This window comes from Narcine bancroftii, chromosome 9 (genome assembly GCF_036971445.1).
Source record: "Narcine bancroftii isolate sNarBan1 chromosome 9, sNarBan1.hap1, whole genome shotgun sequence".
In the NCBI taxonomy this organism is placed as follows: domain Eukaryota; kingdom Metazoa; phylum Chordata; class Chondrichthyes; order Torpediniformes; family Narcinidae; genus Narcine; species Narcine bancroftii.
This window is the reverse complement of record NC_091477.1, coordinates 43324909-43346694: the sequence shown is the minus strand read 5'-3', so window position 1 is coordinate 43346694 and position 21786 is coordinate 43324909. Positions and strand designations below refer to the sequence as shown.

General features: G+C 39.1%; 1 protein-coding gene across 6 annotated transcripts in view; it reads right to left on the bottom strand.

Annotated features, from left to right (window-relative positions):
- Positions 1 to 21786, bottom strand: part of LOC138743469 (pantothenate kinase 3) — a 39286-nt gene that overhangs the window by 11138 nt on the left and 6362 nt on the right. For 3 of the 6 annotated variants that reach the window (XM_069898888.1, XM_069898889.1, XM_069898890.1), the window contains exons 2-6: positions 17563 to 17915; positions 14034 to 14287; positions 10294 to 10470; positions 9022 to 9145; positions 4522 to 4647 (exon numbers count right to left, since the gene is read on the bottom strand). In XM_069898888.1, the coding sequence (XP_069754989.1) occupies positions 4522 to 4647; positions 9022 to 9145; positions 10294 to 10470; positions 14034 to 14287; positions 17563 to 17915 (1034 nt within the window). Of the gene's footprint in view, positions 1 to 4521; positions 4648 to 7991; positions 9146 to 10293; positions 10471 to 14033; positions 14288 to 17562; positions 17916 to 21786 lie in introns of those variants that run through there. The other 3 variants (XM_069898892.1, XM_069898893.1, XM_069898891.1) reach the window with 3 other exon arrangements.

The following is a 21786-nucleotide window of genomic DNA, read 5'->3' as shown; positions in this document are numbered from 1 at the left end:
TCTGCAGATGATGGGGTCAAGTGCTTCCCTTCCCTCTCCTATCAGAGTCTCTCTTTCCCTATCCCTCTGTCTCCTTTCCTCTAGCTCTATATCCCCTTCCCTCTCCGATCAGAACTACCTTCACCTCCAATCACTTATCAGCTTTTTTTCCTCTTCTACCCTTTCACCTGCATCCACCCTTGACCACACGTTAGCCTCCCCCAGTCCTTCCTTCCTCCTCTCTAACTCCCCCCACCTTTTTATTCAGACATCTGCCTAATTTTGCTTAAACCTGATGAAGGGCCCTGGCCAGAAATGTTGAGACCCTTTACCTCCTATGTGACCTACCGAGTTTCTTCAGCATATTTGTATATAGCACCATAAATCTGTTTCCTTCAGTGACACCATTCCACCGTAATCCTCCAGCCAACAACCACTTTACTTTTCAAGGCACGATCCTTCATCAATCAGAAATCTTTGGCTTCATTGCTTTTTTTGCTCCCAAACTTATCTTAATCATTTTCCAATCACTCAAACTTAGAACATACTTGCATCCAAGCATTTATTTTCCTTTCAGCAATTTTCTAAAGTTCAACTTTGCCCAAAGTTAGTTCCAAATGCTCAAAATTTTGAGCAATCCTAGATGTTCAAAAGAGATTTTTTTTTAAAAAATCCATGTGGCACATTTACTTCTGGTTAACCTTGTTTTTCAACATATTTGTGTTCAGAAAAACTGAGGACAAGAGTTAGATGTCATTGGTCACTGGTGGTATTTGAGTGCTATCAACTTCTTAAAGGGAGCCAGGAGCAAGTAGCTCGTCTTTTCAATATTTACTGAAAGTGATTTTCTCAACTATTTATGCTGTTTCTGATATTATTCTACGCACAGTGTTGTCCATATTTACTGAGAATAAACATTCTATTGCTGTAAAGTACACTGATGTTTAATCAGAATTATAAAGACATTGTCAAATCAGCAATATTACAGAATCTTCCCCTCCATTACCTCCCTGGTTGTGGATCAACAGCATCAGTCCTATTAACCAATGAAGACAATTACCCAAAGCCTAACTCTTCTCTCAGGTTGGTAACATCTCAGGAAGTCCAACTGATAGCTAGCTAAGGAAATCAGTTAGTAACTGTCTGGAAAACAGGCAATTGTGACAAATATAATGTAACCCAAGTGGACTGTAACAAGTAGAGCTGCCCATGATGTATACTGCAGCCTCAATTGTCAAAATGTATATCAATAAACGAGATAAATAGTCAAGTTTGCATCAAATGAGTTTGGAAGTACTGCAGGTCATGTATATGAAAGGAGGGAGTTACAATGGGTCACAGAGAGATTAAGCAAGTAGATACTGAGAAATGGGTGCTCAAAGTGGGGAAAATGTGAACACACAACTGTGGGTTCATAAAGGAGAGGGTAAAGAATTACCAGATTATCAACAGGACTTTATGAATTAAGTTATGAAGATATAGTTATTAACCTGCAGTTTGGAAATGATCATCTAAAAAGGTACTTTAATCGATAAAAAGTATTCAACAGGGAAATTTTTGTCGATGATGGGGAAAAATTCAGGAAGAGTGCATGGAGATGACCTTAAAAATCACTGGTGTGCTACATAGAAGTGAATTTTGTGAAAATGTTTTCACACACTGTAGTCTATCTATAATTCACTCCTCCTACTCAGGTGTTTGGCCAGTCACCAGGAAAGGGTGAAATGCCTCACTGCAAGTATTTTAATGGCATGAAAGGGTAGTTTTTCCCTACCTCTGAGCACACAACACATGGTGCGAGACCTGTGGAGGCTCTAAACTGAAAAGAGGATTGTTACCTAGAAAAGAGGATTGTTACCCTGAGAACAGAATGAACTATACCCATGACTTTGGACAAAACTGGTATAACATCTGGAACTGGTATAACATCTGGAAGATTGTTATGAAAGAAGGATTTTTTATGTCATTTGAATAGCTTAAGAAGAAATAGGACTTGTCCAATAAGACCATTTTTTGTTACCTTCCGTTACAATCCTTCCTTACAGCCAATTTGGGCCCTGAAATGACTCTACTGGGATTCACTGAAAGGGAGAAACTACTCCAGGAAGGAAATTTATACAATTTTATTTCTAGAATGTACTTTTTATTGAGTGAAAGTCTAAAGCCAGGTTTGCATAAATCTAGGATAAAATGGGAGTCAGATTTAGACATAATAGTTGATGAACAACTCTGGTCAGATCTATGTCAGGGAAGTTTGATGGCATAGATTGGTCCATTATAATTTTCTCCATCAACTGTACTTCACCCAACAATATTACACCAATATAACGTCTCCAGAATGGAGGACCATCGCCTTCCCAAGATCGTGTTATATGGCGAGCTCTCCACTGGCCACCGTGACAGAGGTGCACCAAAGAAAAGGTACAAGGACTGCCTAAAGAAATCTCTTGGTGCCTGCCACATTGACCACCGCCAGTGGGCTGATATCGCCTCAAACTGTGCATCTTGGCGCCTCACAGTTTGGCGGGCAGCAACCTCCTTTGAAGAAGACCGCAGAGCCCACCTCACTGACAAAAGGCAAAGGAGGAAAAACCCAACACCCAACCCCAACCAACCAATTTTCCCCTGCAACCGCTGCAACCGTGTCTGCCTGTCCCGCATCGGACTTGTCAGCCACAAATGAGCCTGCAGCTGACATGGACATTTACCCCCTCCATAAATCTTCGTCCGCGAAGCCAAGCCAAAGAAGGAGAGGTTGGTTCCTTCTTGAATGTGAAGCCCTTCTGTGACACCCTAATAACCATGATCACGGGAGTCATCTTTCCGGTAGACCCAAAGCTTTGTCTTTCAGGGAACTTTTCAACAGTTGGTAGATTCATAAATTAAATTAAATTCACATAAATCGCCTTGTGTGTGGCTAGGAAGTGCATAGCAGTAACATGGAAGTCCGACTCCAATCTACTTATGGATAGGTAGTCTTCAGAGATGAATAGCTGCACCCCACTTGAAAAAGTCACATACAATCTCAGGAAGGGTTATAAAACACCTTCCTAAAACTCTGACAGCCTTATTTAGTGCAAATAGATACCTCAGTAGCGCCAATATAGGGTAATGATCGCTACTGTCTAGCCAATAGACCTCTGTAAGCACTGTGGTATTATTGCATCTCCATATGTTTTACTGTACACTGACAATGGGACACTTTTTTGTTTCCTTTTCTTTGTTCCTCTTCTGTTTAATGGGACTTCTAGAGAGGGGAGGGGATCTCTTGATGTTTTGTATTTGGCACGATTGTTGTTACAGGTCCTTAAAATGATAAATATTACCAAAAAAATGCATTCAATGACAAATCTAAAACGGAGCCACAGCAGCAATTGTTTCTTTCCGACCTTGTCATGAACAAGGTGCATTTTAGTCTTATTTGCCTAAGCCATTAACTACTGAGGCAGTAATAGCCTTCCCAATCAGCTCAGGCAGTACATTTGGTGCCTCAAAGATGGGATACATTTGGAGTACCAAACTAATACAGTAAGCACTGTTGACTTTCTGCATTCCTGATAGTCTTATTTACCCAGTTTGGTTAGTGATGATAATCTTCAATAGTACTGCTGCTTCCCTCAAGATAAGAATTCATCTAATGCTGAAAAGACAGACATTTCCAATGTTGGTACCTGGGTCTCAGGTAGAAATGTTGTCACTCAACACACCAAATGACAAGAACAGGCATCATCAGGCCATAATCAGAATCATCAACTTTTTTTTTGAGGAGATGGTATATTGAAGACCAAGCACCAAGAAACAAAATTACACCTTTTTTTTAAATATAAAAAAAAAGGACTAAATCTAAATTGGATTTTTAATTTGAACAAGATATAAAAAGCTGCAATAGTATCATTTCTGATAACTGTAATGGAAGATTTAAACTGTGATTTTTACTTCTGCAGCTGCAAGGCTGAGAACCTGCTTGTTATTTAGAATCAGCAGACATAATCTAATTTACACTATGGGGCCCAGGGATGCATATGAATCAGTAGACATTATCCAACTTCCACCATGAGGCCCAGAGATGCAGTTTTCTTTTGTTGGTTGCAGACAATCAGGGAGACCTTGAAGATAATTAAATCATTTGTTCAAAGAGATAAGATCTGAAGTAAACAACTTTTGGGTAATATAAGCCATGGTCCCACTGCTGAAGTTTGAGACTCTCCAAGAGGTGGCAATATCTTTCAGCAAGAACTTCAAGATTCCAACCAACTACTGGCGCCCAGACAACCTACGACAAGTGTGCAGTCATCGCCTTGCTTTGGCAGTTGGGACCAGTCCAGGCATTGATAAGTACAATTGGGAAGGGCTTGCATATTCTAGTGTGAATTCAGCTTTAGATTTAGTAATAAAGCCTTGTATAAATTGAACTGCTCTCAGTGTGTGTGTCTATTTTCTTTCGGTTGCTCAAACACTGTGACCAATCTAAAATGAACAATTGAGAGATATAAGTTTACCCAAGACAATAACAAACCACAAACTAGTCATTTAAGTACATACCTCATGTTCTAGAAACAAAGCCTTCAGCTGTCCCCTTGACCAGTAATCCAATGCATAGGCCAGGAGCTTCATTGACAGTGTATTGACACGCAGGAAGTTGCCAACAAAAACAACTCTGTTTATCTTCTGCAAACAAAAACACAAACAGGAATGAAACATTGGGGTCGATTCCCTGAAAAGCAAAACAACGAAAGCTTCACAACCGGAGGTTGTAAATTTGAATATTTCTCTTCTAGATGCACAAGTTCCCCAAAAAAAACATGATTTAAGGAGGCAAAAATTATTTTTTCTTATATAAGTTAATCTTTCCAAAGTAAAGGTTTTTGACACATCAGTATGTTCTTAACAGAATGGCAACTAAAGTGGCATCGTCTGCAAAGAGTAGTTCATGGACAAGTTGCTCTTGTGTCTTGGTGTGAGCTTGCAGGCGCCTGCCATCCGTGCGGTACCGGATATAAACAGCGTCTTCATTGTTGAAGTCTTTCATGGCTTGTTTCAGCATCATGCTGAGGAAGATTGAAGAGGGTTGGTGCGAGAACACAGCCTTGCTTCACGCCATTGTTAATGGAGAAGGATTCAGAGAGCTCATTGCTGTATCTGACCATTCAGAGCCAGCTCTTCAGCGCTTGACGTGCTGTTTTGCGGAAACTGCCAAAAATGTTTGGCCTGGAAGTCAGCCTGAAGAAAACTGAGGTCCTCCATCAGCCAGCTCCCCACCATGACTACCAGCCCCCCCCACATCTCCATCGGGCACACAAAACGGTCAACTAGTTTACCTATCTCAGCTGCACCATTTCATCGGATGCAAGGATCGACAACGAGATAGACAACAGACTCGCCAAGGCAAATAGCGCCTTTGGAAGACTACACAAAAGAGTCTGGAAAAACAACCAACTGAAAAACCTCACAAAGATTAGTGTATACAGAGCCGTCGTCATACCCACACTCCTGTTCGGCTCCGAATCATGGGTCCTCTACCAGCATCACCTACGGCTCCTAGAACGCTTCCACCAGCATTGTCTCTGCTCCATCCTCAACATTCATTGGAGCGACTTCATCACCAACATCGAAGTACTCGAGATGGCAGAGGCCGACAGCATCGAATCCACGCTGCTGAAGATCCAACTGCGCTGGGTAGGTCACGTCTCCAGAATGGAGGACCATCGCCTTCCCAAGATCGTGTTATATGGCGAGCTCTCCACTGGCCACCGAGACAGAGGTGCACCAAAGAAGAGGTACAAGGACTGCCTAAAGAAACCTCTTGGTGCCTGCCACATTGACCACCACCAGTGGGCCGATATCGCCTCAAACCGTGCATCTTGGAGCCTCACAGTTCGGCGGGCAGCAACCTCCTTTGAAGAAGACCACAGAGCCCACCTCACTGACAAAAGACAAAGGAGGAAAAACCCAACACCCAACCAACCAATTTTCCCTTGCAACCGCTGCAACCGTGTCTGCCTGTCCCGCATCGGACTTGTCAGCCACAAACAAGGCTGCAGCTGACGTGGACATTACCCTTCCATAAACATTCGTCCGCGAAGCCAAGCCAAAGAAAGAAATATAATGTTCTTAACACCACATAGCCATTACAGTTGATCAGAGAAAGAATGCATGCTTTCCAATGAAGAGTTTTAAGGATGTTAACTCAGAAATTAATTTAAGATAAATGCTATTTGTGCAAAAAAATCTGTGGGGATTTATGGCAAATGCATAGAAGTTTAGATGAAATGATATCCTTTCACTCTTACTTCCTGTAAAGTTTGAATCACACTGAAGTACATGGGTCTCCAATATCATCAATTTATTATGTAGTCTTCATAGAGTTGTAGAGAAGTACAACACAGAAACAGGCCCTTCAGCTCAACATTTCCATGGTGCTCAAGTTGCCTCATTCCATTTATCTGCATTTAACCCATATCCACAAACGAGCCTACAGCTGACGTGGACATTTACCCCCTCCATAAATCTTCGTCCGCGAAGCCAAGCCAAAGAAGAAGAAAGAAGAATCATGAACAAAAGTCTTTTAAATGTAAAAGCAGATATCACAAAGCAATTACAAAAAATATAGAATTAGATAAGGGTGGGTTAAAGAAATTCTTTCTGCATTGGGCAAGCTAAGGTTTCCTGGAAGTTTTCAAAGATGCAAGGCCTCTGTACTTTCATAGCCCTGTACAATGCTGCTTGATTTTCACGTCACAAGGCAGCACTGTAAAGAAGCCGAAAGCATAGAGAATCCAACATCTTTTCACTGCTTTTGACGGTCACTATGAGTTGAGCAAAATTATTCTTCTGCATATACAAGTTTTTCCTCAGAAAATATGAAGATGATATACCCATTTGGCAGCCTTATCCAAAAAAGAAGATTCTGCATTTATGCCTCAATTCTGGAAATGAATGACAATCCCTGTTCTTGTTCCAGTGCAGAAATGGGTGGTTTGGGAATAGAATTGTTGCATTTTTAGCAGATGACAATGTGAGCAGATGGTCACAGCGGAAAGCACTAGTTGAGATCCCTTGATATAATACCTTGGTCTAATATACTCTTCATTCCAGTGTCTCTGGGTGAGATATGCTTCGGTGCATTCCATCACCAGATGCTTGAAGCATTTCATAATGGTAGAGGTCAGTGCCAATGTTCGGTAGTTATCGAGGCCTGTTACTGACGCAGTCTTTGGTATTGAGATTAAGATGGCTGTCTTGAAATCAGCGGGGACGATGGAAGATGTCCATAAGGACCTCTGTCAGTAGGTCTGCCCAGTCCTTCAGTAGCTGACTGGGTATGCGGTTTGGTCCCACTTACTTGGAGAAGGTTCTCGTCAACTCAGTTGTAGCCACGCAGGTGGCCTGCTCATCGGGTAACATAGAGCTTTCTTTGTTCTTCTTGTTGAACCGTATGTAGATGATTTTCAGTTGCATCATTGTCTTTGGATTCACAAGGATGCCTTGTGGTTTGTTATAGTTTTGATCCCTTTCCACAGGCACCTTGTATCGCTGGTCTTATACAGCTGACTATGCGTGTGTGCATCCACACTTTGCCTTACAGATTGCATGGGAGAGTTCTGCCCTAACTAATCATAGTGCCATCCACACTTTGCCTTACAGATTGCATGGGAGAGTTCTGCCCTAACTAATCATAGTGCCATCTAGTCCCCTGTCCTGAAGGCAGCATCATGAGCTTTTCTCAATTACAACCATTACAACATTAAATAAGTTAGCTGATCATTCATTTCACTGTCCTTGTGGGATCCAGATGATTATGAAGCTGTTGCTAAGGTTCATCTGCTCAATTAAAAAGATCTACTTTGAAGTAATTTATTTTTAGGAATGTCTTAGAAAAAAATATTGTGGAACTACAATTATTATTATTATTTTTTTAAATCAGTGAATGATCATCGTGTTCACATCTACGACCAAAATTACATAATCTCTATCATGATTCTTGCTTCATGAGATATGTCAGCATTGAAATGTTTTTAAGAAACAAACTTTATTTGGCTCCAATTACAAAATGTATTACTCTTGAATGCATAATTACAACAGACATGCATCCGTCTTAGCATCTAGAAATGGGGGTAAAGAAGACCCTTGCTTTCCAAAATAGGAATTACAACAAGCATATGACTGAAGAAGTTTCATTAGTACCTACTTAACATTAGAGCACTGATTGAACACACAATTATTGAATGGACAAAATGTGTACCCATTTGGTTATATAAATCCCAGATTACAATCCAATTTTGTAATATCTATTTTTACAAATAATTAACATGGAGTTTTTTCATATTCCAAATTTTATTTGTGTTAACAAGTTCAGGTTTATTGATCATCCAATTGTATCTGTACAATCCGATGAAACAGTGTTCCATGGTACATGGTGCAAAACGAAATCCAATTTAGCCTGACTTGCACCAAAAGTATTTTACATTCAGAAGCACCATTTAAAAATGCTTCCAGTTTCATTGCAGCTACAGTAAAAAAAATATTTATTCATTCATTTATTAAAACATCCTCAAATACAGCAGAAATTAAGTAAACAGCACATTATTTGACAGTACAAAAATAAGAAAAAACTTTTTTTTAAAAATTTGCTTCCTTTTAATCAGTAGACAGCAATCATGAATGCTGGATGATGAAGAAACTGATTTGATGAATTGCACTTGTAATTGTTGAGCAACAAAGATTTTTCCTCTATCAGTTCTGTATGCAAATAGGAAACTCAAAACAACAATTCTACTGGAAGTTTGGGACATGAATGCAACAAAGCACAGTTGAATGGCTCAGAATTCACCTCAATACATTTTAGTTATCGGATATTTAGATTCAGCGATAAAGGCCCAAACTCCAAGTTAACATAATGGTATTTATGCTAAAACTAAACAAGATTAAATTGAATTTTCAGTTAATCATGGTGTCTCCAAACTCCCAGAGGAATTCTACGCAATGCAGAGTACAATAAAGCCAACTATCCCTGATATCAAATTAGGGATCGAGTCATTATACCTCATTCAGTGCACACATTCGGGCTATGGATCCAATGTTATTTGTGATGGTAACTAGGGTAGCTCTTGCTAGGTCTTCTTTGCTAACTAAATCGCGCTTCTCCCTGGAAATCATGTTCCCAAAGCTGCAAGTGGAATAAAATTGAAATATTACTCTCTCAAAAGCAACATGACTTTTTGGTATTAATCAGAATATTATTAAAAAAGTTAAGTGACCATCTTTTCCTCAAGCTACAAACCCCTTCCATCTTGGGTTCACAGCGAATCTTTTGAGCATTTATCTATTCATATCAAACAGAGCAAGTTACCCATCATTTTGCTGTACCTCAAAACGACACATATTGAGCTTAAATTCTGCAGTTGTTGAGCACATTCAGGTAACAAACCAGAGTGGTCATTAAACATGTTTTAGCTTGGAAAAAGCAAGAAAATTTGAGCTGTGTGGGCTAACACAACTAGGCTAATGTGGCCCTAACTAACTGGTGTAGATAAGCATTTCTGCAGGGATTACTGATGAATAACCAAGTTGGAAAATGCTGGAAGAGGGTTGAGGAGGTCAACTCTAGTATTTCACTACCAACTTCGGTATTGTCCAGCTTTGTGCAGCTCAGCCTTTTCTGTTCTATTGTGGGATAATGCAGATCACAGCAGACTTAAACCACACAACCCTTGATCACAATCACAAGAAATTAAAAACAATGACTGGTTTATTAAGGGCAAAATTAAGCAAGTTCTTTGAAGACTGTATAACTCAGGGCAATTAGCATCACATTTTCACAGTGGTTGCAGTTGACATTTCTGACAAAAAAAGTTGATGAATCTTAAGATAATGGACGGACCAACTTCTCTTACTGGAGATGACAGTATCAATAAGCCATGTAATTCACCTGCTAATGTTTTTAAATAAAGGAGATGAAATATTTTTCATCTAAAGGAACAGTGGTATCTCAAATTCATTGCTGAAATAAATGGTCGAAGCTGGAATATAGCGCTGTCTAAAACTACATCAATGTAGAGAAATAAAGCTGTGGTCCAAAAGCAAAAAGTGGGGTGAGATTGCACAGAGAGAATTGTTTGGCCTCATTGTATGCTGAAAACATTTGTTTCTCCGATGCAATACTTTTTATTAGACTGACTAGTAAAATATAGGCATCGATACTTTAGCATTTTAAGCAGATATACAAAGTATGTGCTTTTCAAATAGATTTAATCGTCCCTTTGAACTCAATTAAATAATTTTAAATAAATCATTTCCCTTATCAATTGTACCTACCTGGAAGCTACTGCCCATCCTGGCAAACCAAATCGTTCATAATCCCCTCCATAGATGTCCCGCACTAGCTTGTCAGCCATAGTGCTATCACCTTTTGAAGCCATTTCAAGAGCTTCATCAAATGTCTCACAACCTGTAAGCAAACAGCAGAGGCCCAGGAAGGTTCCACCTCCTAAACTAAAAGAAAAGTAAAAAGAATTCATATTTGATGCACACCAGCTATTTTAGGATTAGTAAACAGAACATCTGAAAGTTTGTAGCACTCTTTCTTACATTCCTTGATTGAATTCAGACACGCTGGTCTTGGCTCCTTCCATGCTTGAAACAGTGGATGGAGATAAATGTGCAACAGCCACTGATGAAGACTAATTTCCGATTACACAGATGCAAAACCATTGTTGCATCATTTTACACTTTAATACTGACACTCTGTTCCACAGAACAGCACAGAAACATGCCCTTCAGCCCTTCCAGTCTGTGCCCAAATTTTTATTTTGCCTCATCACACCATTCTGCACCCAATCCATATCCCTCCAAATTTGAACATGTTCAAATTTTTCTTAAATGTTAAAATTGAGCCTGCATTCACTTCAGCTGGCAACTTGTCTGACACTCTCACCACTCTGTGTGAAAAGACTCTTTCTCCACCCCCCCCCCAACAAAATGTTCCCTTAAACTTTTTAATTTCACCCTTAACCCATGTCCTCTGGTTTATTTCACTACCCTCAGTGGAAAAACCCTACCTACATTTACTCTGTCTATTCCCCTCATAATTTTAAATACCTCTATCAAATCTCCCCTCATTCTTCTACGCTTTATGGAATAAAGTCTGAACCTGTTTAACCCTTCCCTGTAGTGAATCACAATAGAGGCTGCAGTCACTGTGATTGTAGTAAACACATCAAAATATTGGTGGAACTCAGCTGGTCTCACAGTGTCCATATATAATGAAGTTTCTTCAAGATATGAATAAAAAGCATGCAGGTGCCTGAATTAAAAGGCTTGGGAGAATGAAAGAAAGGGCAAGGGGAGTAACACAGACCCACAGGCAAAAGGTATTAATAGGAGGACAGGAGAGGAAAGGTGAGAATTGATCAGGGAAGAAGATGGCTCTAAAAAACAAAGAGCTAGCTGGGGGAGACAGAAGTCCTTTTCAAAGTGGATAACCAGTAAATTGGCTGTTCAACGAACCGGTTAAAGAAGCCCTTTTTTTCTGTTTCTATGTTCTTTACACACTGCCAAGCATCCTGGGTGAGAGGGGCACACACCTATCCTCATCAACTGATCACAGGATACCCCCTCCCTGACCCTTTCATACTGGGCTAACTGGCCTGCAGGCATCAGATCACGCAGGCGATGAAACATTGTAACTAGGTGGTCCATCCCTGAGGTAGAGAGAGAGAGAGAGAGAGAGAGAGAGAAAGAGAGAGAGAGAGAGAGAGATTTGGGATGGGGGAATGAATACAGAAACTGGAGATCGATGTTAATGCCATCCAGTTGGAGGGTTCCCAGACGGAATAGGAGGGGTTGTTCCTCCATTTTGTGAGTGGTTGCAGTCTTGCAGTGCGCGAGACCATGGACAGACACGTTGGCATGGGCAATGAAAAGGGTTGCCACTGGGAGATCCCATGATTGCGGCAGACTTGAAGAAGGGCTCAGGCCCAAAATGTTGGTTACATATCTTTACCTCCTATGGATGCTGCAAGACCATAAGATGTATGAGCGGAATTAGGCTGTTGAGTCCGCTCAATTCCAGCAAGAGCTGGAATTCTCTCACTCAGTTCCATTCCCCTGCCTTCTCCTCATAACCTTTGATAAACTGACTATTCAGATACCTATCAATCTGTGCCTTAAATATACCCAATGAGCTGGCCTCCAAAGACAACTCGTGGCAATAAATTAATTGGCCAAAAAAATTTCTTCACATCAGTTTTAAGTAAGTGCTCTTCAACCGGTGTGGACTTGAAAGGCCAACATGGCTTGTTTCTGCTCCGTAAATAGTTATATGATTAATCCTGCCGAATTCCTCCAGCATTTTACTAACATTTTTCTGTAACTCAGTTCCTCAAGCCATAAAGCCAAAGTCAAATCTATTTAATACCTCTCTATGAATACTGAGTGAACAAACCTTCCTGACTAACTCTCCATGTGGGACCTTGTCAAAGTTCTTTGGTGCAGGCTTTTTAAAAAAAATTAATAAAAGATGAAAGGGATAATTACTAAGTTCTATTAAAATAGCTTCAGAAATGTTTAAAAATCTGACAGAAAAAAAATCTATTAGGCAACTGAAAAGTTGCACATGGATTTACAATTTCTATTTCCTGCATGAAAATAGAAATTGCCTCAGAGGTGTTTATGTTACATCATTAGGTTTGAAATCATTTTGCAGCTAGTCTCTTCACTGTGAGGCAAGAAAGCTAAAGATTTTCAGTTGAAAAAGAATATTACCATTGTTGATAGTGTAAGGTAAAACATCATGAGATGGGAATGTGTAGGGAGTTACCCTGTACAGGGCAGTAACAAGAAGGGGAGGTGTCCTTGTACTCTTGTTAGGTAAAACATCATGAGATGGGACCGGAGAAGGAGTCACCCAGTACTAAGGAGTAACAGAATGCATCCTTGTACTTACAAGATAAGAGAGACATTGATGGATTGAGAGGCAGGAAGCTAGCAGGGAAAGGATAGCAACAGTTTAAGAGAGACATTGATGGATTGAGAGGCAGGAAGCTAGCAGGGAAAGGATAGCAACAGTTTTAGTCATTGGACAAGTAATGATATGATGATGTTCTAAGCATGTATCCAAGGGTATAAAAAATCACCATTTTGCTGATAACGGCAGAATGCATTCTCCGACTAACTTGGTTGGTCGCAAGTGTTACAATCCGGTAATAAAGAACAAAGAACCCTGATTTCGACTCAGCCTGGTGTTTGTCTCACTCATTCATGAACAAAGCAGACCTAACAATAGCTAGTCAAGTAATGATTGGCAATTATAGAGGGAGTCACACTGCACTTTTTTTGTGTGCAACATCACTGAATGAGTGTTAGTGATCTTCCTCGTTTCTGATGCAGAGAGAATAGGTCCTTTCATAGTCAAAAATCCCAAGTGTAAAGGCAGAAATTCTCCTCCCTTACATCAGAAGAATTGCCTCCATGAATGCGTCCTGGCTGGCTCCAAGGTTCCAACTGAAATCCCTCTTGGGGGGGGAAGGGTCACTTTGAGAGCGGTGTGATGAGCATGCAACCCATCTCCCCTCTCTCTCCCACTCACTCTCTCCCTCCATGACACCCTCAGGGCAGGGAGAGCCAGTGCAGGCTGTGACTGCTCTAGCTCACCTGGCCACTCGTCAGCGCCAGCTGCTCAACTCGTAGCAGAACAATGGCTGTCTTCCTGAACCACAATCCTCCACGCAGCTGGAATCATTCTGGGATACACAAAGTAGCTCCAGCTGCGTGGAGGATTATGGGTACGGAAGATGGCCATTGCTCTGCCGCCTATTTATGACGGGTGGTGGCACGGCAAGTCGCTCCACTTACAGCGGCTCCGGACGATGCACTGAGGTGCCACTTTGCATAAAAGCAGCTCTGCAGCCGGCCTCGAAGTGGAGGCCCAGCAAGAAAATACCTATCGAGTACTTTTCCCATCTTATATATAGAGGGTGTTCCAAGTTACTGCAAATTATTTAATTAAAGGACGCTGTTTTATCACATTAAAACAAAGAATTCCAATAGCACCTTACCTTGTCCCAGTTACTCTTTTATAATGGTCCTTTGAGTACACAGCTAATATGCTGACTCCTGACCCGATGTTGACCACAAGCAAAGGATAGGGGTCATCAAGGTTGAAAGGCATCTTCTGGCATTTCTCAGGATCAGAGGCATTCTCAAAGTAGTAACATTCTGCCTGGCCATTAAAACTGAGAGAATCAATGTGCAAAAGGCCATTGACCAGGCAATCCAGTTCGTCGAGTTTGTGTAATTGCAGATTACCAATCTGAAATAAACAAAACTCATTTGGTTTATCTGGAAAACAGATACAGGATCTCTTAATGGTAATGATCAAAATGATGACAAGACATTGAATTTCTGTCATCGAAAAGTGAAATGCAACAGCAAGTAGTATATTTTTAGGAAATCTTATAATTCTGGTCAGCAAACAGTAAATAAACAGCAAGGCACAATGCTTAACATCACATATCAAGACAACAGTTAAAGATAGAACACTACAGCTGACCCAATCTGCTTCTTCTTGCTTCCTCCAAACTTTGAGTGCACGAGCAAAGCATTACAAATGAAAATAAGAAAGTTATGTGCCCTTCCCAGCATCAGTTATAATGGCGCTGCCAGGGATTAAAGAAGATAAAATGCTGAAAATACTCAGTCAACCAGGGGGAGAGAGAGAGAAAATGAACTCATGTGTCAAGAGATGACCTTTAAGGAGTAGAAAAGTTTTTAAATTGAATAATGGGGTGAAGAAAACAAATGGAATGTGAGCAACTGGGTGGGGACCAAAGAATGCATTAATGGTAGTTGAGAGAAGGTGATAAAGGCTTGGTAATTACACCCAATTTACCTTGAGGTGTAAACAGAAGGGAGATGAAAGAGAAGTGAGAAAACTATGCTGGAACTGAAACCCTGAGCAGTTGCTGTAAACTTGAAATGAGAATGTGCTGGAAGTGCCCAGTGGATCAGGACACACTAGTTAACTCTGACAAGGTTTCATAAAATTACTGAATTCCATAGGCTGCAACAATACCATGACTTAATGCTGAATTATTTTATTTCAGATAAACACCCTTCCAGTTTGTAACAGAACTAACCATTTCTGATGCAAAAGTCAACAACCTGTAATTTTAACGTCATTTTCTCTCTCCATGCAAGCTATTTACATTAGCCTACTGGGTACTTCTAGTATTCTACTTGCATTTTAGCTTCCAAACAACTGCTATATTCCAGTTCCTGCATTGTTCCTTTCCCCTTTCTCTGCTCTGCACAGTACTCGACTACCCTTCCAAACAGACCAGGTGCTATTAGAATGCTTTCAGAATGCTCTTTCAAGCAGCATTAACACCAAATATGTCATTTAGTCTTTGTCTTCCACCCCTCCCCCCCAAATCACCAAAATTCTCTGTTTCCTTCATTCAGACTCTGAAATGTAAAGCATGTTACTTTTCAAGTTTTTCCACAATTCTAATGAAAGGTCACCAAAAGAAACACATATGAACTTGACTTTTTTTAAAAAAAATCTCCAAATGGATTCTGATTTACTGAGCATTTCTAGCAGTTATCATTTTTAATGAGATCACCAAATCCTGAAGGTTTGTGCTTTCAAATTTTGGATTTGAATAATGTCTGAGACATTAATAATTTTGTGCATTTCAACTGAACCACCAATTTGTGATGCAGAATAAATAGATCACTATGTATGAATACAATTCAAGGCCAACAAACACAGGAAAAGTTTGGTGTCAGTTTTGGTGTTGGGAGACACTTTCAATTTAATAATTACCAAAGTGTAAATTCCTGAACTGAAATTGTTATCGAGTTGTGTCTTGTGGATCCAAGAGCAGAATCAATTACAATACAGCTGACTGTTATAGAGCAAAACCATCCATTACCAGTGCTTGAGAGCAACAAGATAAATTGCAGTTTTCAAACTTGGAAACCCTTTATCTGTTTTACCTGGGTAGTCAGACAAAAATGAAACTAAAGACAGAACAGGAAATATTAAGAGTTAAACTGAAATTGAGAACAGTTGTGAGAGAATGTAGAAAGAATAAATGTGGAAAAGGAATGCCTTCATTCACAACTAAGTAGCTGCAGATATGGCCACCAAGATCACAGAGGAGATGCAGGATAGGTCAGAATCTCAAGAATAAATTGACTGAGGGGAGGAACGAAATGTGAAGGAAAGGGGTTAGTACATTACAGAGTGTGAGAAGATCAAGTGTACCAAAAATAAGAATTTTAACTTGCAAGATTTAGAACATTGTGAATTGAATATAAAACAACAGGGAAAAAGTGGCAATTGGGCAGGAGCTGGTGGGGATAGATACAGCAGCATTTGGATGATATTTATTGAGTTGGAGGACAAAGCTCTCCCATTCATGTATCAGGATTTTAGGTTAATTGGGATATTTGGGGCAGCACAGGCTCGTGGGCCGGAAGGGCCTGAGCTGTACGTCTAAACTAAATTAACTATAAAAATATCACAAATTTCGGTCGTAATTTTCTCCAGGGTAACTACCTCATTTTAGCACTGTGGCATTCAGATCAAAATACTGGTTGCACCTCTTTAACCCAGCAACATTGGGACGGACCTAAGCTAGACCTCAGAAATTGACCCCTAAACACATAAAAGTTAGAACAAAGTTTAAAACAGGAAATAAAACTAAGGTGCAGCACAGTTAACTTGTGATCGGTACTGAGGTTAGAGTCCCGTGCTGTCTGTAAGGAATTTGTATTAATGCCAGCAGATTCAAATGTGCTGGACCACAGAGCGCCAGATAAGAGGTACAACCTGTAGTAAAATATGTTTCAATCTGTGCAATGAAACATTCAATTTATCTTGTTACAACCCAAACCCCACCCTCCCCAACTCCCTCAAACACACTGCGGTTAGGGTAATGTTTTCATGGTGCAGAATCTCGGATTTTAGCATACATAAAACTGGATTACAACCAGCTATGCTATGAAAATGGAAAATCTTTACAATCTTAAATTGTAGAACTATAAGAGGGAATATTAGACAGATTAAGATTGGATTTTTAATACTTATAGCATGCATTTCCATAACCAGAGTGTGGGACAGCATCAGACTCATGCTGTGGTAATAATGACAAATTTGGGCTCCTGTCAAGCAGGGATTCTTGCTGGAATTGAGGATAAATTTACTTTTGTTCATCTACGGTCTTGAGGTTTGTTCAAAAGAGTGCAAAGAAATTGAAGCAATTCTATTGTACATAATAGATCTGACATAATTTTAGTTTCTAATCTTTCTTCCTTTCTGTCCTGTGCATTCAAATTCTGTAATGCAACAATTGGTACCATTATCCCTCCATTCAAGTGGCTATTTATAAAAGCTCCAAATCCTAGACAGCAACATGAGGCAATTCAATGGGGAGGCAATTTTGAACATCCCACACCCACAGATGTGACAGTGATCGAATTAAATTGGATTATTTTTATCCCTTATTATAGGAAAAATGTGTTTAATCTTTTAATGAGATGGATTTTGGTTCAGGACGTCATTTAACAACACGTTATTACCGTACGAAATTCCTCTTCAAATTTATAAGCTCCACCTCCAGTGGCACAAAGTATTGTGTGTAGTGTTGAAAAATTCTTGTCTCTCCCCATCTGAATAAAGGTAGGTAGATCATGTGTAGGAAATCGGATAAAATGCAGATTTCCTTTGCGGCCACAAAGCATCAAGTCTTTGAGTTCAAGATGAACATCTCGGATGCCCGTTGACCCGTAGGCAACATTCGACACCAAATACTTCCGAATACTTTTTAGGCTTTCTACCTCCTCTTCCTCTTCCTCAGCAGTTATATCAATGGGCTCAAAGTAAACCAGTTTCACCAATGTTCCTCCAATATCCATCCCAAACCAGGGGAATGCTGCAAAGAAATAGCAAAATATTATATACCGAATCCAAGATTCCAGTTTTAAAAAAACACTAATGCACAACAATGCAAGATGAATTTAGAAAGAAAGAGTAGATATTAAGGACACTTGTTCACCCTTCAATCAGATGTTGGTTTTTAAAACCATACAAGAGAATTTCATTTTGATTAATACAACTGCTGATCTTTCAGTAACCATTAAATCTGACACTTTTACAAGGGTTTGATCTGCATTTGAATTTGTAATTTTTAATTTAATTTAGACATACAACATGATAACAGGCCCTTCTGGCACATGAGCCCATGCTTCCCAATATCCCAATTAACCTACGATTCCCTTTTTTTTGAAGGATGGGAGGTAACTGGAACATCGGGAGGAAACCCACGCAATTGCAAACTTTAGTTAATGATTATGGATATTTTAAATGAATAAAATTTGTTTTATGATGTGTCAGATATGAAAAATGCACCTGGCCATCAAAGAGAGTAGAAGTTGCCCAAGCAAGGAAATCTCTGTCCAAAATGACTGAGAGAGACAGGATAAATAAATGCAAAAAAAAAAGAGAAATTCAATAAACTGGGCAATAACTGTGGAAATTAATTGATGTTTCAGTTTAAAGACACTTCTCTCTGGAACTGGATAAGAGTTTTTAAAATGAGGCAGGGTTGAAGGCATGTGCAGAAACACGAAGTGATTTTGTAGCTTAACCAGCTGTTCTGAGATTCAGAAGCAAATGAATTAAATTGCAGTCATGACAGATTAATGCCACATATATTTGCCATGGAAAAAATATTGATCAGATGGTGTAGAAGGAAGACGTGTGTTCCACCTCTCCCCAGCTGGATCATTAAATACCCTGTTTTTCAATAGTATAAAAGTGATTAAAAATAAGATTTACAGTTATTTAAATAACAGTGCTTTATGATGGCATCTAATGTGAAAAAGTTCAAACCTCAGCTTTGGAAAAAAACTACTATATAAAAGTGTGGAAGAATTGAGGCCTACCTGCATAACTGAATCAACGGAGTCATTGCTGAGAGTCTCCAAACCTCAGAGGACTCCAGCCCGTTCGAGTTTGACTCCAGCACTGATCCTGCGTCCGCAAGATGACGCCGACACATCAGTGAGTTCGGCCGTTGCTAACCCGCGTCCACGTGAAGTTGTGTGTGCGGGTGGCACGGCCGATTAGGGGACTCACGAACCCGCTGGGTGGCCCAGTGGCGTGCAGGGTAGCGTCGGAAGACGCCTCTGCACGTTTGATAGCCTTGCCTGGCCTGCATGTGGCATCGCAGGCCAGAGAGCTGTTGGAGAAAATTAATGGTTCAACATAATGGGTGTTTTTTTAATGCTGATTTAAGCCAAGAGGTTATTAGAAGACGACGAGAATTTAATATGGCTAAAGATGTTTTGTGGCGAAAAGGTTACAAGTTTGCTTTTCGTTATACTGCAATTTTGAAGGTTTTCTATGGAAATTTTCAATCTCAATTTTTTGAGAATGATCATGATGCTTTGGTTATTGCCAATTCTTTGTCGGAATTGCAAAGAAATGGATCTTCTCCGTTATCTCCTAAGAGGAGAGTAAACAGAAATGGAAATGGCCATGGGAATGGAAAGAAAGAAATGACACAAAGTCTTCTTCATGTTGAAGATCCGGCTTGGAATCATTGGGCTGAATATATGGACTATATTCAATTGTGTTTGATTAAATAATTAATATGTACCTGGCTGGGGTGGGGGGAGGGGGTGGATGGCACTGAAAACTTTTGATAGTCACCTGCTACTAGTGGGTTTACCACACCCAGTTTTTTAGGGTATTACTACCTTGGGGTGGTTTTTTTTGTAATTTTTATAATTTTTTTGAGGGGGGTTTTTCTTCTTTGGAAGAATTGTAGAGGGGAGCATTATTTTATAGTGTGTAAATATATTAGTAGTTAAATCAGATGTCTCAATTTATATTTTGCAACTTTAATGTGCAGGGGTTAAATAATCCACCAATTAAGAGAAAGAGAATATCAGTTTGTATTAAAAAAATGAAAATTGATATTGCTTTTTTTTTTAACAAGAAACACACTTGACTGAGAGAACCTTTGAAATTGAAAAGGGATTGTTTTTTTTTCTTTTAATTCTAAGGCAAGAGGAGTAGCGATTTTGATTCATAAAAATTTACCCTTTGAATTGGAATCTTCAGAGGGGTATGCTGACAGAGTATTAAGAGTAAATTGTAAAGATTTTGCTGAATCGTGGACTTTGATGAATCATTATGCCCCTAATATAGATGATGAGTGGTTTATTTCAGATGCTTTTTTTATTGTTAACTCAAGCTAATGAAAATGTTTTAGTTGGTGGTGATTTTAACTGTGTTCTCGACCCTTTATTGGATAGAAATCCAAAAAGTATAAGGAAATCAAAAATGGCAACACAAATTAATGTGTTAATGAAAGATTTAAATTTGGTGGATATTTGGAGAAAAGTCAACCCTACAGAGAAAGATTTTTCTTTTTATTCTTTGAGACATGATTAGTTTTCTAGAATTGATTATTTTTTAGTAACAGCCCATTATACAAGGTAGAGTATTACGAGCTGAATATAAAAGTAGAGATATATCAGATCATTCACTATTACTTTTTTCTTGTGAAAGTTCGGAGGTAGTACGTTCATCGTTTAGATGGAGGGTTAATGCAATGTTATTGAAGAAACCAGAGTTTGTTATTTTTGTTAAAGAGCAGATTTCTTTATTTTTGACTGAAAATGTTAATTCTGTGGATAGTCATTTTGTAATATGGGATGCTTTAAAAGCTTATTTGAGAGGGCAGATCATTAGTTATTCTATAAAAGTTAAAAAAAACAATATATGATAGAAAGTTTAGTTAGAAAATAAGATTGCTGAGTTAGAGAAGGACTTTCAGCAAAATGTAACAGAAGATTAAAAAAAAGTTGGATTAGAGAGGTTGAAATTGCGTTATAATACTTTACAAACTTGTTAGTTTGAGTGCTTAATTAATCGATCTAAACAACGTTATTATGAGTTGGGGAAAGCTCATAAGGTACTTGCTTGGCAACTAAAAGCTGAACAGGTGCCTCGGACCATTAATGCTGTTAAGAAGAATTCAATAATAACAAAGCCTCAGGAAATTAATAACCAGTTTTATTCATTTTATCAAAAATTATACACTTCTGAGGGGAAACAGGATAATGGTTCTTACTTATCTAAATTAAAGTTACCAGTATTAGATGGAAATGATGTTCAGGAATTGGAATCTCCATTTACGGACTTTGAAATTAAGGAATCTATTCAGGAAATGCCAAATGGAAAGTCCCCAGGGGACGATAAATTCCCTGTGGAATTTTATAAAGTTTTTTTATGATGATTTTTCTAATGAATTTGGAGAAGTGTTGAATCAAGTTACTGAAGTTCAGAATTTACCAGAATCATGTTCTAGTGCTTTAATAACTGTCAATCCAAAAAAGAGATCCATTACAAGTGTCTTTGTATAGACCTATTATTTTATTAAATGTGGATTACAAAATTATAGCGAAGTATTAGCTAATAGACTTGCTAAATATTTGCCTAAATTGGTACATATTGATCAAACAGGTTTTATTAAGAATAGAAATGCATCAGACAATATATTTTGATTAATTACTTTGGTTAATGCATAATCGAAAGCATCCTAACCGTCCTATGGTGGTTGCATTAAATGCAAAAAAAAGCTTTTGATAGGATTGAGTGGCATTTTTTTTTATTAAAAAAGTGTTAAGAGAAATTTAAATTCGGCCCTTTTTTATTGGTTGGGTTAAGGCTTTATATATGAACCAGATTGCTAGGGTGGTGACAAATGGACAGATTTCTTTACCACTTAAAAT